We start from the raw sequence: 18,369 nt of genomic DNA on the forward strand, positions 1-18,369 counted from the left end.
ATGGATGGCATAGCTTATTAAACAACAAAGGATAAATTAACTCTTCACATCTATATAGAAGGGAAAAACAGCAATACAGAGGCAAGCTTTACAATACTGCCTGCACAAGTGCATATACAATTTTGTAGTGGAATTCTTTGAAAAGAACCCTCAAGTACTGCTGAAGGCATGCCATTAAGTCAAGCACATAAACAGACCGATGGATATTTAGGAATTTTTAGTACTTCCAGAATCTGTACCACTGTATTTTGACAGTTTGATAGGAAACAATCATAACAATGGCATGCTTTTTGGAGACAGATACTGTAAATTATTTTGATGTTCAATACCCTACAAGCAGTGACAGATTTTACTTTCTTGGGCTCCATGATCACTGCAGATGGAGACAGCAGCCACGAAATTAAAAGACGCCTGCTTCTTGGGAGGAAAGTGATGACAATTCTTGACAGCATCCTAAAAAGCAGAGACATCACCTTGCCAACAAAAGTCCAAATAGTCAAAGCTATGGTTTTCCCTGTAGTGATGTATGGAAGTGAGAGCTGGACCATAAAGAAAGCTGACCGCCGAAGAATTGATGCTTTTGAATTGTGGTGCTGGAGGAGGCTCTTGAGAGTCCCCTGGACTGCAAGGAGAACAAACCTATCCATTTTGAAGGAAATCAACCCTGAATGCTCACTGGAAGGACAGATCCTGAAGCTGAGGCTCCAATACTTTGGCCATCTCATGAGAAGAGAAGACTCCTTGGAAAAGACCTTAATGTTAGGAAAGTGTGAAGGCGAGAGGAGAAGGGGATGACAGAGGATGAGATGATTGGACAGTGTCATTGAAGCTACCAGAATGAATTTGACACAACTGCGGGAGGCAGTGGAAGACGGGAGGGCCTGGCGTGCTCTGGTCCATGGGGTCACGAAGAGTCGGACACGACTAAACGACGACCCTACAAGCACTGCTTTAGCAAGTTTCCTTGCTGCAATCAAAGGCCAATAGTCACTGAGGTGAAAATCCAAAAGCATATGATTTAGACTTAATAGGTGAAATTTTGTTGCTTAGTGTCATAAATGGTACTAAAGAAGATTCACTGAATCAGTGGGGATCTGATGAGTCAACTTCTCTCATCAGTTCCATTGATTCAAATGGGCCTACTCTAGCTGTGACTTAATTTAGCATAATAAGTTGCAACTAGAATAAGCCCATTTGAGTCAGTGGAACTTATTGAGGAATTGACTCACCAAGTCCCCACTGATTCACTGGGTGTTCTCTAGTGTGACTTGCTACACTAAGTAACAGAATTTCATCCAGCATCTTTCATTTACTGTCATGTGAATCCTTCAAAACAAAAAGAAAAAAGCCTCAAGGAGAAGGTATGTCACCTTGTAATCTCAAAGAAGAATTTTGAAGACAGCCTGGTACAGCAAATATTTGTCTAAGAAATTTAGACTGCACAATTTCTATCAGTTTTAAGTATGTAGCTAAAGACTTGACTGCTATAGACTTTCAACACTGACAGTATAAAATTGTCATCATTAGTATGGAAAAATTGCCTCCATGGTGCTTTCTCCACAACATATTCCTGTTGGTATGTGTCTGATACCTGAGAAATCCTACCTAGGCACTTGAAAACTGTATCTTGTTCAATTAAATGCTATCTAAGAGCCATTTACAGAGTTTGTGTCATTTAAAAAAAATACCATTATCTTTTAATTCTTGTAATTCATACCTAGATGTTTCTACTGGAAATAATCTGAAAATGCTCTTTGTAGCCTTCTAAGATCCTACAAAGCTTAAATCTCTGGCCAGCCTGTATGAAAACAATAACAGGGGGGCTTACTGGTATCAAACCTTAAAGTATTAGCCCGCCGCCACCTCCCTGAATGGAGCCCCTACTTATCAATAGATATAGGGAATTTTGTTCAGGCACTGACTCCTTCCCTGGATCTGGAAAGTGCACTACACAAAGGCAAAAATAAAAAATACTCCTAGCCTAGTGGCTTATTTTCTCTCTCCTTAACCAGGGATTTTTCTGGTCTGTGAACCAAGCAGAAGGAAATAGTCTTTATTATGTCATAAAAGAAAAGAGTGCCACTCATTCAAACAAATGCAAGGTAGAAAAAAAAATCACAAACAGGTCTCTAGGTGCAATTTTAAAATTATAAAAATTGTGCAAAAAATAAGAAAATACATATAATTTTTTTCTGGGGGTCAGCACAGCCAAACAGAACCATGCCCCATGACACAACTGGTTTAATGCAGCCCCGATTCTCCTCGCAGCATCTCATTGTCTGTCACCTTCCATTGTCCTGGGGATCAGGTGTCCCTCATGGCCACCAAGAAATGGGAGGCACCTAAGAGAACAAGGGAAGCCCTTGATGGGTATTTGAAAATCCCTCAGTCAGCCTGATTGGTTAATACCTGTGAGTCCCCAGAGCCATCACTGCTCATATCACAAACTACCTTTCTTTGACTCTTAAGCCTTTCCAGTCTTTCCAGGTACCAAGCCTGCAGCATGTACATATTTCTTTATTTGTATCAGAGTGTTGCACAAATTAGAATTATGAACATATGAACTATAGGTAAAAAATAAAAACAAATCTAAATGTTAGAAATTATTATCATTTGTGGCCCTAAAAGGATATTTGGATCATTTTTTTCATCAAGTTTGCAGTGCAACACGTCTGGAAGTAAAGGATTGGCCGTTTGTGCGCCATTGCCCAGGGGATGTCGGAGTGTACTTTCCACTTTTTGGGGAGGCTCTTTCTATGCCTTTTAACATATACATTAGGGTTTTTGACATATATTGCTACTTAATGACACAGGTGAATCCACTGTTATGAAAGACCCTCTTCAGTTTGAGATAACTATGGGCATGTCCATATGGCCATTTTGGGTGTGGGGTGGATCAGGCTATAAAGGGTCTGTTGAGGTCAGGGGGAGGAGTGATGTGCTGATTGGTGTCTTATTCCCATCCAACAAATTACCCCTGGTAACCTACTCAGCTATCAACTAAGCACTTCCCTGATCTGCTGTAGACAGAGGAAGTGAATTTTTTATGTCACTTTTATCTCATTTGGTGGTGCCATTCTGTTTTCTCTCTTCCTTCTTACTGCTTCCCTTCCCATGTTCCCTCTCAATTCTCTCTCTGAATTCTTGGAATCTGCATCCACAATAGCAGATGTTGCCGGAGGCCGGTATCTCTGAGCTAGACAAGTGCGTCAAAAGGAATCCATACCCTACCGCTGGGCCAGAAAAGTGTGTGACAGCTTCTAATGTGGAAAGATGGATCATTCAAAATAGCAAAACGTATGGATGAGGTCGTTTTTTAAATCTAAAATGTGCCACCAGTGATATATATACCATATCTGTATGCCAGTATGGACAGACCCAGTACTGCATCCTTTGCATGTAATAGTGACATTGATTTACATTACTTAGCATGTACTTGAGCGTCTTAATCTCTTCTTCTGATTAATAGGTTGGAGGTTCTTGACAGTACACATACTGAAGGTAATTCAGTTTCTGTACAAGTTGTGAAGGATCGTCTCATGAGTCTGTTCCCCATATTTGAGATCAGAGGATGGACAAAGCAAAGAAGGATCTGAAAAGTGCTTTGGGAAGGAGCCCCTATCCCCTTCATCCCAATAGCCAGATATCAGACTCCATTTCAGGACCCAGCTCGAGCCCAGGAGAGAGTCCCACCAGAACAACAAATAAGAAATACCCAGTGATGAAAGAACGAGGGTTTTACTCTGATGTCCTTGCACCAGGTGCTGCAGATCTCTTGGAAGTAAGTATGTAGCAATACCTCACCTCTCTGTCTATTCTCAGCTTATGAATACAGTGGTGCCTCGTTTGATGACGATAATGTGTTCTGTTAAAATCGCTGTTAAGTGAAACGTTGTCAAGCAAAATTAAAAAAAACATTGAAAGGCATTGAAAACTGTTCAATGCGTTCCAATGGGCGAAATACCTCATCATGCAGCGAAGGTCCTCCATAGGGCGGCCATTTTCTGGTGCCTGTATAGCGAGGAATCTGTCCTTAACACAGTGGGGAGCCATTTTGCGCAGTGGGTGGCCATTTTGAAACCCGACAATCAGCTGTTTTTAGATCGTAATGTGAAGAGTCGGTTCCCGAAGCAGGGAACCGATCGTTGTGAAGCGAATTTTCCCCATAGGAACATCATTTTGCAATCACAATAGCTATCCCAAAAAAACCATCGTAAAGCGGATTCGTTGTTTAACGAGGTAATTGTTAAATTGTTGAAGAGCCTCGTGGCGCAGTGGTTAAACCGCTGTACTGCAGCCAAAACTGTGCTCACGACCTGGGGTTCAAATCCCAGGTAGCCGGCTCAAGGTTGACTCAGCCTTCTATCCTTCTGAGGTCGGTAAAATGAGTACCCAGCTCGCTGGGGGGGCAATGTGTAGCCTGCATAATTAAATTGTAAACCGCCCAGAGAGTGCTTGAAGCGCTATGGGGCGGTATATAAGCAGCACGCTTTGCTTTTTGCTTATTGCTTTAAGCAAGGCACCACTGTAGTTCCTATATAAATGACACTAGCCAGTATTAAAAAGAAACAGTTATTAATATCCATCACCATAGAATTTTAATTTTTTTCCATACTCCATTTTTTGCTCAATTCTTATATTTCCTTGTTTCTGTTCTTGTTTGTCCGATTTCTTTTTTTAAAAAGCTAATCCAATATAGGGAGGGGTTCCTAGAAGAATGAGTAGAGATTTGTTTTTAATGTCAAGGATATGAGGAGACATTTTATTCATGACTATTGCAGCCCTCTCCAGGTCTATTATTATTCCATACTAGTAACACATGGCGCATACAGAAGCCTTGGCCTCTATGATTTCTCCTTGAAATCCTTCTTATCTTTAATTTCAGGATGTGTGTGCTGGTCCCAGTGTATACAGGGACTTACTGAAACAGTCAGAACTTGAGGCTCACACACCGAAAGGTAAATATTCAGAAAAGGGCACTGTCATTACCATTCTAACCAAAAATGAGGAAAAATTTGAACTTTTATTCTTAAAAGAAAGAAAGCAGACACTGAAGGATGTGATTGATTGTTGACAGGGTTGAAGCTGCAGAGCCGCCAAGGCAAAATGAATATATGTGGATTTAAAGACAAATACAGGTATCTTCTATCAGAACTTAGTACAGAAGATAGCAGCTGTACTGAAAGGATCAGAGGGGCGGGGAGGTAAAGGGAAGAAAATTGAGAAGGCCTAACAGTTCCAGTTGTTCAAGGCACTTGGCTTTAAAAGGGAGTTGATAGGGTTTTGTTTTCTTTTTTTCAGTCGTATTGACACAAGCGGGTGTGTCGATATATCTAGAAAAATGTATCTTCAAACCACATGGTTTTTTTTTTTTTGCATAAATGAAAATTTGAAAATGTCATGGACAATAAAATTGTGATAAACTGAATAGAATTCATATTATTCACTTTGTGTAGTAGTATGTAATTATTTATAAAATGATTTATAAATTATGCTACTAAGCCAAATGGGAGTGCCTGACCACTTTATCTGTCTCCTGAGAAACCTATATGTGGGGCAGGAAGCAACAGTTAGAACTGGTCATGGAACAACTGAGTGGTTCAAAATTGGGAAAGGAGTACGGCAAGGCTGTATATTGTCCCCCGGCTTATTTAATTTATATGCAGAATACATCATGCGGAAGGCTGGACTGGAAGAAACCCAAGCCGGAATTAAGATTGCCGGAAGAAATATCAACAACCTCCGATATGCAGATGATACCACTCTGATGGCAGAAAGTGAGGAGGAATTGAAGAACCTTGTAATGAGAGTGAAAGAGGAGAGTGCAAAAAACGGTCTGAAACTCAACATCAAAAAAACTAAGATCATGGCCACTGGTCCCATCACCTCCTGGGAAATAGAAGGGGAAGATATGGAGGCAGTGTCAAATTTTATCTTCCTGGGCTCCATGATCACTGCAGATGGAGACAGCAGCCCTGAAATTAAAAGGCGCCTTCTTCTTGGGAGGAAAGCGATGACAAATCTTGACAGCATCTTGAAAAGCAGAGACATCACCTTGCCAACAAAAGTCCGAATAGTCAAAGCTATGGTTTTTCCTGTCATGATGTATGGAAGTGAGAGCTGGACCATAAAGAAAGCAGACCACCGAAGAATTGATGCCTTTGAATTGTGGTGCTGGAGGAGGCTCTTGAGAATCCCCTGGACTGCAAGGAGAACAAACCTATCAGTTCTAAAGGAAATCAACCCTGAATGCTCACTTGAAGGACAGATCCTGAAGCTGAGGCTCCAGTACTTTGGCCATCTCATGAGAAGAAAAGAGTCCTTGGAAAAAACCTTGATGTTAGGAAGGTGTGATGGCAAGAGGAGAAGGGGATGACCGAGGATGAGATGGCTGGACAGTGTCTGCGAAGCAACCAACATGAACCTGACACAACTCCGGGAGGCAGTAGAAGATAGGAGGGCCTGGCGTGCTCTGGTCCATGGGGTCACGAAGAGTCGGACACGACTAAACGACTAAACACACACAAGCCAAAGTTGTGAAGCATTCTGACTTACTGTTCAACACCAGCGTAGATACTTTCCTTTCTTTCCTCTTCAACTCTGCCAGCTCAGAAGTAACAGAAAAATTAGCCAGAAAGCAAATACATGGTATTACATCCACACTAGGACTTATGGCTTGTTGCTTCTAAGCAAGCCAGTGATCAGAAAATAAAGATTACTCCTGGGTTTAGATTCTGGCTAAATGGTTTAAATGTAAGATCCTGGTTTAAATGTAAGACTAAGCTTTTGCCTTTTGGTGAGTTTCTATTATTTTGGCTGCTTTTCTCTGACACACTTTGCATTCCTCTAATTTTATTGAATACATAGAATTTTTAAATGATTGATCTTTCTTAATTTTGTTTGTTGCCAGTCACAACATTTGATACTCCTGACAACATTGGGGCTCTCTTGGATAGCCAACGGATTGGACTGACTACAGAAATTATCAAAGAGTCAGACTTTCCACTGCAAGCATATAAGCCTAAAGTACAGATTCCCTTTGAGGTGCTTCCAGGACAATGCCCTCGGAAGATTGAGATTGAGAGGTAATTACTGAATGTGAAGAGGAACATGAGCAAGTATGATTTCTTTAGTTTGGGCTGTGGAACTACAGTACTTCTATGTAAACAGTAGTCTAATTCTTTTCAGCATTAGGTGTGCCTATATTAAAAGTCCAATTGTATGATGCCATTAGCCAATCTCTTGAAGTAAAGCTGCCTTAAAAAATATATTGTTTCCCCTAGCAGGAGATTTCCTCTGCAAATTAGTAGTATTGCAAAACAAATTGCTTGTGTTTTGCATTGGTCACCAGGAGGTAAGTGTAGGCTTCATTTGCTAATTGATTACCCAGGCTCTAGAACTTAGAAGGAATTACATCATGGGAGAGAGGTGATGGATTAGTATGTAATTAGGAACTATTGGCTTTTAATGACATGATGTGTATTCTACTGTTAAGACTAAAATATATTAAGAGGAGGGTTTTAAATTATAATGCTCCCCCAGGAAACAACAAAGTTGAAGCTGCCCCTGCCTACCTCAGTCTCATCTCTTGACAAAACAAGGCTCCCTTGCCCTTTTTCCCAACTTGGAGGAAAGTTTGAGAATTGCAGTTTTAACATGCTTTTGCTGAGCACCTTGGCATGGTGACTCCTGAAACAGCTGGTGGCAGAGTACTCAGCAAGATGTCGTGAGGCCGTGGTGAAATGATTGGGAGGGTTGACAGGCCAGATTCACCCTACATACTGGAAGTTTCTGACCTCTGCTGCTGCATAGGATCATGCTGTAAGGCTGAAGTCATCTGTAACATGAAAACACTGATTTCACTGGGTGTTTCGTGTGCATAATGATTCATGGACTGAAAAACCTCTAGGATTTAGCTTTAGTCTTTGATTTGATTTGTTTGTTTTCAGCAGCTAGATCATTTGTTTTCATGTCTTTGACGCACCAGACCTTTTATTGAACACAAAAGAGACTGGCACTTTCGGGTTCTCTTTGTTTTGTCTCCCCCCATTTGTGTTCTACATGACGTTTGTCCAAGAGCTGTTAAAAAATAACAACCATTAAAATAATACAAAAAACTGTGATAAGGCAGGCAACAGAAAATCAATTCAGAAACCCTAAAGACTCCTTAAAATCTACTTCAAAAAAAGTAGGGGCAAGGCAGGCTATCCACAATAGATTAACCAAATAACACAATTTTTAAAAATCAACCTAACAGAGCAAATATTGTTACCCCACAAACACAAAGGAAGGGGGGTGGAAAGGCAAAATAAAAGACTCAAGCACGGTGCCCCTTCTGTCAAAAATCAAGAAAGGCAAGCAAACAAATACAGAGAAGAAAATTAAGACCCCACCAACCAAAATGACTAGAAGAAACTTCTCTTCCCCTTTCCACTGATGCCTTCTCTTACTTGAGTCCACCAGCTGGCCGAAAAAAAACATTAATCTAGGGAAGGCAAGAGGTGAAAAAAGGGGGCAAAAATCCCTAGAAATTGGCAGGGGTGCAGTGGAAGAATCAAATATTAATCCCAAAGAGTCATGTTTGCACCACAGGTAAACTGCCTGGCAGCAGAAACAAACATAATCCTAAAAAAAATAGGGGAAGCAGGATCTGCAAAGCAAATTGGGGGGGGGGAGCAAAAAAGGATTCACAGGCACAGAGAATACCATCAAGATGGAGGGAACCATGGAACTCGGTAGCACATGATCCCAAGCAATTACTCACTGGGTTCCAACCAGTTCAGGTCATTCTACAACTCACGGTTCTCTCCCCCACCCTCCCCCAGACATTTGGATTGGCTGCTGATGCCAGTTCTCAGCTGTGCTATTTCATTGAACCTCTCTGGGCAATTTGACAGACAATAAGGAAAGAAATGGCAAACGAAAGAGGAAAACATGAAGGAATTAGAATCTTTTGTGATTTTCTCTTTCATTAAAATGAAGCATTTGGATTTCAGAGGGTCCCTCTTGGAAATTAAAAAAATAATCTAAAAACAAAAGTAAGTGCCTCTTTCATGTTTTTTTTACCATTCCTGTTAATCCAAAAGTCCCATCTCTGCTAGTTGTCATAATAATTATAACCATATTGCAGTCAATGTGCTTCTGTAGGTCAGTTGCTAGGGAACATGAGTCTCTTACTACACTGATGTTCTGCTTGTGGGCTTCCTATTGGCATATGCTTGGCCGGTGTGGTTATAGCTCATCTTACGTTTTTAAGAGGCTCTATAGAGAAAGCACTGCATACTGGCACATGTGCATGAAACTTGAATGCTTCCTAGAGTAATAGAGGAACCCCAGATGTATCCATCACTTGCAGCCCTGACTTGTCCAGAAGCAAGCAGTGTTAACCTGTGTTACTGGAGAGGCAGCAAAATGAATGAGTATCAGTTCTGATTGCTGTTAACAATAGTGCATATATGAATCAAAGTATGATTTTTTTAAAGAAGGCTGCCATTGCAGATCATTTAAACATTTGCATTTGCAGACAGAGTGAAAATCAAAATATGGTAAAGTTCATTGCCTTTTGAGTCAGATTATGTGTAGGACAAGTGACCAGAAACCGTTTTGTGTAACTTTATCAAGGGGATAGGTATATGTTTACCTTAAACAAGGAAGCCGCCTAGAGTGGTCACAAGACCAGATAGGCGGGATATAAGTAGAATGAATGAATGAATGAATGAATGAATGAATGAATGAATGAATGAATGAACAAATAAATAAACAAACAAACAAACAAACAAGCTTTTTGGCACAGTGGTTAAAAAACAGTCCTGCAGTCAAAACTTTGCTCACAACTTGCATTTGGTCCCAACAGATTTAGGTAGCCAGCTCAAGACTGACTCAGCCTTCCATCCTTCCGAGACTGATAAATTGAGCACCCAGCTCTCGGGGTGGGGAGGGGGGATGTGTAGTCTGAATAATTAACTTGTAAATTGCCCAAAGAGTCCTTTAAATGCAGTCGGGTGGTATATAAGCAGCACACTTTGCTTTAACTTGCAAGTCCATTATGCTTTCCATATTCTAGACAGCATCCTGATGCTGATTTGTTGCATATTTGTCATTTATTGAAATAAATGAAGGACGTCTATAAATATGAATCATTTGATCTTATTTAACTAGGAGAAGACGATTATATCTCAGCCTAGATATCTCTCAGCTTTTGAAAAATGAAGGAGTAGATTCCAATGATTTGATGCCAAGGCACCAGGACCCTGCCAATATGCCAACTATTGAGCAGAATAACGATCCTCTTTTCCCAGTCTATCTCCCACTAGAGGTAAGACAGAGGTGTCAGTAATATCTGAAAACTGGGACTTAGCCTTCTATGAAATTTTCTTTGTGCACTAATAGGTACAAAATTAATGTGCATTATATCTAACATTGGAGAGGCTGATTTTAAAAATATCCAGGGAGTTGAACCCGGGTGGGGATCGCAGTAAAGATAAAGGTTAAGAGAAACTGAATATGTTTGAGAATATATTGATCTAAAAGATTAACTAAGGGAGGAGCTTTCAAACACAGACACACATGCACACACCTTGTTGTTCCATCAAGGGTTTTATGACTCCTCCAAGTCCTTAAAGAATGTTGACAGACCTTCTAGAGCAGTTTCGATGTAGCACATTGAACTGAAGTCAGAACAGAACAAGAAAATGGAAGTGTCTTGGTGCCAATATATTTGGAAATGTTTAGGGACCTCATTGGATCCCATATCCAGTTATTATTTTATTGTTTTGCTTATTGCTTGCTTAGATTTTTGATGATGAAGAATATGACTGCCGAACTCCAGAAGAGTGGCTCTTGTTGGGGGTGGAGCCTGGGTCTGAAGATCGGAAACCAATTCCAGGAAAAGCACTCCTACCAACAGATGACGTACTGGGGCATGGTAAAGTATAGATGATTCAAACGGAGTTACTATGATTTGTGGGGAAGGACAGCCCTCCTCAAAAAGACATGCAAGATGTTTTTCCCCCTTTAAAATATTTTTCTGTGAAAAAACATTTTAAATATTTTATATTTGCATTTGGGTTTTCATGTACCACACCTTCAGCATCTTCATGACAACTAGTAAAATCCTAAGAGAGAGTGAAAGTACAACAGCAACAACAAAAAAACAATAAAAATAATGAAATGACAGCCAGAATCTTGTTACTTATGCCCATGGGCATAGGTATATTGGTGTTAATTTTCAGTGAATTCCATTAGTTAAGAAGTCAGTATAGGCATTTAGTGTCTTGTACCAGGTCACTTGCCTGGTATTTGACACCCATTGTCAATGTTGACTTCTTACTTAATGGTAATTTTCCACTGAAATGTATACCAATAGACTCATGCTGGCATAGTTCTTCAGTTAGATTGCAGCTGAAGCATATAAAGTAACATGATAAGCTAAAACAACCTGGTCATTCAGCTAGACATCTACATCAAAACTGCTCTAAGTTTAAAACACTTAAGTTAACAGTTCCGAAAAGCCTGGGAGATCTTAAATATTTTTGCCTGATGTCTAAATAATAATAGAAAGGGTGTCAGGCTACGGTTACCCTACGGAGGGCATTCTGGAGGCAAGGAACCACCCTTCAAAAGGCTGCGTCTCTGTTTCCCATTTACAACACTTTGGATGTTGGACGTCTCTCAGATGATAAACTCAATGGATGAGCAAATGGCTGTAGGGGAAGATGATCCAACTGGTATTTGGGTACTGGACTTAATATATTATTGTTTTGGTTTTGCTTTTGTTTCAGTTGTTATTCAAGTGTGTGGTTTCAACTGAAATTTGCTGGAAGCTACAGTGTGCAACTGACAGTGCTGTATTAGCCTAAACATTCATATCAGTAGGATTAAACCAGCACAGCGCTTTGATGACTGAGCTTTCTCGGTTGTTAATGTGTTTCATTAACTATCATATAAGCAATAACGTTTAGAATTTTTTTTATTATTATTGTCCTATATCCACACACACAACAGTAACTGTGCAAGCAGTTTTCAACATTTGGCCGGAATGTTCATTGTGTGACTGATTTGAAGTGTATCTGAGGAAGTGTTATACCACATGAAAGCTGACACTGAAATAAATTTGTCAGTGTAAATTTAAAGATACTACAACACTTTTGTATTGGTAGTTGCTTTAGCAGGATACTAGCCTTTGACTTTTATTGCTTTTGTTTCTAGATATATAGCATGGGATTATTTTGAACTAACTTTTGAAAATATGCTGTCTTTCTAGTTTTTCCACAATCTAATACAAAGAGTAAATGCTCTACAGTTCTGAAAACTGATATTTGCCTGCCAACATTATACGATGATGTTGAAAAATTAGAGAGGACAGATACGGGACCCAGGAGCAAAAGAGGGATTATTCAAGCTGTATGATAGTATATTGTGATTCTGTCTATTTTAACTAAGGCAAATGTCGAAATATAAAACCATGTCTGTCATGCATATCTCAGAGGATCCCAAAAGTCGTAAGTTGATCTATAAGTGGATTGATGTTGGTGTCTTGGATTATGATGAGAAGACGAAATTCTATTTGGTACATAAGACAAACCGCATGGGTCTAGTCCGGGATGACAAAGGAAGATGTATACTCAATGGTGGAGTGACTGAAGAAGGTGGGCTTTGGTTCAATTATTATTGGATGGGGAGGTCATATCAAGAGCTGTTTTTATACCCAGTTTATATTTTCCCCACATGTTTGATAACAGCTGAAGATCTTTCTTCCTTTTGGTGATCGGTCTGTGAGGGGCTAGTTGAATAAATGAAAAATCATTTCTTAAATAACACCCACTTCTGTATGTAGCAATCCACAGAGCATCTGAATATTCATGTGCTTAACTTTCTCAGAAGTTTCACAGAGTTCAGTGAGCTTACTCATAATGGGGCACAAACAGATAAAACACTAGTAGACCTATGAGCAGATCACCCATTAAAAAAGTTAATAGCAGTCTCAGGGTAAGAGACCATGTGATAATCAGATTGGCTTATACTAATTGCATCTCCCACTACTGCAAAAAAAAGTACTTTGCTATATTGTTACCATATGATAACTGTACATTTTCAGCCATAGAGCAAGTAGCAGCTCTCAACTTTGATTCTCTCATTCACGTGTCCTTTTAGCTGCTAAATTCACTACCTGACAATAGCATAGTCATAGATAGACTGTTTCTGCTATCTAAACTTCTTATTTTCTTTTACAGTTTCCTATGGCTCCAGTCTAATTCTTTTCTGCCTTATGTCCAGGGAGAACCCCACTGATGCCATGTCAGTATTGGGTGCCTCGTGTCCGTTTGCTTTTTCTTGCTGAGGATCCTCGTGTTTTTGCCCAGCGAGTAATTTCTGCCAATAACTTGAGAAAGAAAACACAGGCACTATTGTTGTATAATCTGTATGTGGACTGTATGCCTGTGGATGGAATGCAAAACATTGAAGACAAGAGTCTGCAACGGATGAAGCAGATGGCAATGGACACCTCACGACTGAGAAAAGGGAGTCAGTAAGTATTGCAGTAGGCAATCCTTCATAGATTATCACTTCATTCTTCTTCACGTTCTACTCCTCTTGGACGTTTGACTATTGTTCAACTATTCAGGCCTCACCTTGGGTATTTTGTCCAGTTCTGGACACCATACTTCAAGAAGGATGTGAAGAAATTGGAAAAAGTTCAGAGGTGGGTGACAAGAATGATCAGGGGACTGGAAACCAAGTGTTATGAGGAAAGGCTGAAAGAACTGGGCATGCTTAGCCTTGAGAAAAGAAGGCTGAGGGGTGAAATGATAGCACTTTTCAAATATTTGAAAGGCTTGTCATACAGAGGAGGGGCAAGATCTGTTCTCGATCATCTCAGAGTGCAGGACACGCAATAATGGGCTCAAGTTACAGGAAGCCAGATTTTGGTTGAATATCAGGAAAAACTTCCTAACTGTTAGAGCAGTACGACAGTGGAAGCAGTTACCTTGGGAGTTGGTGACTGCTCCAACACTGGAGGCATTCAAGAAAAACTTAATCACCTGGCAGATATGCTTTGATTGTATTCCTGCGTTGAACAGGGGGTTCGACTTGATGGCCTTGTAGGCCCCTTCCAACTTCACTTTTCTATGATTCTGATTTTCTACCACCACCACCACCCCCTGGCCTACCTCAACTCTGGCATGAACTAACAGGCCTATGTCTCAAAAGGGCATCTGAAACTATGATCCTCTGTTTTCCAGTTTCTTGACAGCCATTTTAACAATATTGAATAGAATTTTGACTGCTTGCCTGCCTGATTATTTATTTAGCCCTTGAAATAAGAATACATGCAAGTAAGCATACATGCAAGTAGGCAAAAATCATTGTAACCTGCTGGTCTCAAGCCCCTAGCTTTAAAAACAGTTCTGAGACCTCTGCAGTTCACCAGATGGAGAAGCAGTTGAAGGGCTGCATTTGGAAAATAATCATAATCTTTCACACACTTGAGCCTAAGGAAAGAGAAAGCCTAAAATCTGGACCCAAAGTAAAGCAAGTTATAAGGAAGGTTATTGCAATAAGCATAGATGGGACTGAAGAGACCGGCTTGACGCCGCGACAAGACAGCAGCAGGAGGACAGAGCTCTGTCCCCTGGGCTGAATTCTGACCTGTTTGGGACACTCCAGGGTGTCAAAACCACCCCGAAGAGGTGGTAAACTGAGGGGGGAAGCCTGTTGATCACGGGGGGGGGGGGGAGGGACAGCAGTCATCCCTGTTTGATCCAGGAAACTCCCTAATCAGCCAACGGGCAGAAACAAGCAGTTAGGAAGCTTGCTTGCAAGTCATCGGCAGCTGGCAATAAGAGAAGCAACAATCAGCTATTCAACATCAGTGTTATTATCGGGTGAGATATATTTTTACAACTAATTGCTTATGATTACCCCTGGAGAAGACAATTCCTATATACAGAAAAAAGAATCTTCTATCAATCTCATCATTCATAGAGTGGCAGAAAATCTGGAGAGAGGGATAGTTGATGCAAAGAAAATAATGTAAAGATTAATGGGGCATTAACTACTAATTAAAAATACATTTAAAATATATTTTAAGAATATTAAAATTTGGCGTTAAAATCTTAATAAACTTTCTCGCTATTACTAGTTAAGTCTGCAGTTATCTTATGTTTTGGCTACCCGAAGTCCTGTGGCATAGTGCCCAGAACAGTGACCTTGAGCACTCTGCTGATGTTTAAAGCTTGGAAACCTGTTTTTTATTTCCTTTTGATTTTTTCATGCCTGGCTGGAACATAGACAAATTAACCCTAAAGTGGATCTTTTTAAACTGTACTTTGGGAATCAGTATATTGGGCCAAAGTGAACTTTTTGGAACCACCTCCAGGGTCTTGGAATTTCAGTTTTGGTTGATGCAGAATTGCGGGAACTAGGCTACCAGGACATGGATACAAACACTGAATTGGATTGTGATATTTGGGGGTTTTGAACCTTGGTTTAGGCCTATTTGGCCAAAGTAGATCCTCTGAAACTGCCCCGGGAGCTGGAAGTGTTTGTGTTTAGCTGGCGTAAACTTGTGGAAATTAGGCCATCAGGCCACGGATACAACCATTGCATTGTACCTTGGTACTTTGGGGGTTTAAATTTTGGTTCAGGTCTATTTAGCCAAAGCGGACTCTTTGAACTGACTCTGTTTGGCTGACATCAATTTGCCAGGGATCAATTAGGCCACAGATACAATCATCGAACTAGACTGTGAGATTTGGGGGTGTCGAATCTTGGCTTAAGCTCTTGGGCAGCTGGAACAAAATGGCACAACAAGGACAATTTTGGGATGAAACAAAATCTACCCTTCAAACAATCCTAGAAATAGTGAGTTCCCACTACCAAGAGACAAAATTATTCAATGAACATCTGAAGAATTATAGTCAACAAGAGACAGGGAATAACGAAAAAGGAAATGAGAGTGTGCCGGATGATGTATGCCAATCAAAAGAGGAGCTGGAGGAAATTAATGGGGAAAACCTAAGAGAAACAACTTCCATCTTGGATCCAAGGAGAATATTAAGGGAAGACAAGGGGAGAAAATCAGCAAAATTAATTTTTAAAAGCCCAGAAGAACTATTGAAGATAGACCAAGTGCATAAAGATCTAGTGGAGTTAAATCAGATGCACAAAATGGTTTCAGAGGGCATGAAAGATGGCAGAATGCTTAGAGAGACAGAAACAAAAAGTGAAAAAAGAGAAATAAGAGAGGGAATTACTTAGAAAGATGAAAAAGGGAAAAATAGAAAGGGGACCCTTAATGTTGAAAAGCATGTATATATCTAACTTTGGGAAATGTAAAGGAGCATATCTTTTATATTAAAAAGGAGAATTAAATTGAAATAAGGGAGCTGTAACTAGGGTAAAGATGCAACATGGTGGGTTTTCTTTTTAAGTAAATTAAACTAGATATAAGGTTGGGGCATGGATCTGGAACTATTTTTATTAAGAATGTTATTAGAAGATCTTGAGAATATTGTACACAATGAAAGTAATATTATGATAGTAGCCAATATTATATACTAAAATACGTACATGAATGGTTTGAATGTTTGAAAGATGTCTGGAATTTGGGGGGACAACTGGGAAGACACTGAGATGTAAAAAACAAATAATTGTAAGCAAATCGTGTAACACGATGTTTAACAAGCACAAATCAAATGTAGAGTGAAAAACTAATAAAATGTATTAAAAAAAGAAATAAGCAGAGATGGGCTGTTTAAATACAGCTGTAATCATATGACATTCTCTTTTAAAAAACAGCCTTTCATTAAAACGCTCAGATCCAGGCATTTTTTGTTCCATCCTTCTGAGGTCGGTAAATTGAATACACAGCTTGCTTTGGGAGAGGGAGGGCAATGTATAGCCTGTATCATTAAATTGTGAACTGCCCAGAGAGTGCTTTAAGCACTATGGGGCGGAGTATAAGCAGCACACGTTGCTTTGCTCTAATGTGGTATGGCTGCAAGGTGGCATGGTGTGGCAACATTCAGGAACATTCAGATGCATACTTTCAGCCCTTGTAGACTTTGAAGAGCACTGATTTGATACTAGAATTAACAAACTGGAATCTTCTCAGAAAATGGTTGGTGGAGATTAGATGGCTTTCTAGAGAGCTCTTTTTGTGTTTAGAGCCCACTGTTGCAATTTAGTGAAAGTTGGTTCTCCAGGTGGCTGTATTAGCAACTGCTAAAGTTTATTGAGAGGTGTTATCAGGCATAATGTGTAATTGAATGGGAGTGGGGCAAAACTCTGAACTAAAGGGTCAGAAAGTGAAAGAAAGGATCTTGCCATTTGCATTCCATAAGTTCATCTAGATGTGCACCAGAATTTGATACTGTACTGGCATGCTTGAAAATGTTGAGATGCCCTGAGCTAGATGAGTCACTAACCAGCACTGTCATTGGTGCACCTCGTTGAGTTGTGATAGCTTTTACCACCATCAGATACACGTGTGAAATGTAATGCAGTTAATTTTCAGAAATGGCTAGAAGCTATTAATAACTCCATGGCCAGAGAAAAAAATATTTCAGTGCTAGAACTGAGAGACACTAATATGGTCAAGTAATAATAGTTGGGTCTGCACCTATATCGCTACTGGCCATGTAATAATTTTGTCAAATGCCTGCAGGAAGTGTTTGACGAGTGCCACCTCAATTATCCCACCTCCCACATCAATTTACTTAGTATTCAAGATTTTCTGTGCAAATGGGGCAATTATAACCAACTGGACAGTTACATTGCAGCAAAAGGGAGGCAAGAAGGGAAATAGTGCTTCTGATTCTCTCTCCCCGCTTAGCAGTAATGCAGTTTTAGGTGCTACCTAACTGTGTCTCACTGTCCCTTGATCTTTTCACATCACCTCCTGTCCCATTCCGGGTCTCCTGTGAAGCTCCCTTAATGTGCCATGGACACTTTTAATGAAGAAGCAAAGCATAAGTGAGCACAAGAGACATGAATATGAGCTTATAGATATATGAGTGATGCAGACATATCATTTTGAGAGGTCATTGTTCATTCAGTTAATTAGTTTTTAAATTATGCTTAGCGTTTTAGGTCGGCTGCATCTCCTGGGAAAGGAAGCATCTCTAGACTTTGAGCGCACCATGAACAAGATTAATTTTGACAAAATTGTCAGTTCTAAACCTCAGACCTTCTTTTATGTCACTCTGCCTGAGAAGGAGGACGAAAAGGTGCCACAGAAAGGTAAGTGGAGATGATAGGGTTTCTTTCCCAAGCTGTAAAAACCTCTGGCCAAATGACTTTGTTGTGAATAATGAACTCTACACGGATGCATGCTACAGAAAAAATATACAATACTGTAAGAAGACA

At 40.0% G+C, this 18,369-nt stretch overlaps 1 protein-coding gene across 3 annotated transcripts in view; it reads left to right on the plus strand.

Annotated features, from left to right (window-relative positions):
• Positions 1-3,474: 3,474 nt before the first annotated feature.
• DNAH1 (dynein axonemal heavy chain 1) overlaps positions 3,475-18,369 on the plus strand; it is a 154,708-nt gene continuing 139,813 nt past the window's right edge. For all 3 annotated transcript variants that reach the window (XM_020803864.3, XM_072989779.2, XM_072989780.2), the window contains exons 1-8: positions 3,475-3,781; positions 4,886-4,958; positions 6,911-7,085; positions 10,159-10,315; positions 10,792-10,924; positions 12,486-12,647; positions 13,276-13,528; positions 18,086-18,243. In XM_020803864.3, the coding sequence (XP_020659523.3) occupies positions 3,572-3,781; positions 4,886-4,958; positions 6,911-7,085; positions 10,159-10,315; positions 10,792-10,924; positions 12,486-12,647; positions 13,276-13,528; positions 18,086-18,243 (1,321 nt within the window). In that variant the 5' untranslated portion in view covers positions 3,475-3,571. The remainder of the gene's footprint in view (positions 3,782-4,885; positions 4,959-6,910; positions 7,086-10,158; positions 10,316-10,791; positions 10,925-12,485; positions 12,648-13,275; positions 13,529-18,085; positions 18,244-18,369) is intronic.

Source organism: Pogona vitticeps, chromosome 2 (assembly GCF_051106095.1).
Source record: "Pogona vitticeps strain Pit_001003342236 chromosome 2, PviZW2.1, whole genome shotgun sequence".
NCBI classification, from domain to species: Eukaryota; Metazoa; Chordata; class Lepidosauria; order Squamata; family Agamidae; genus Pogona; species Pogona vitticeps.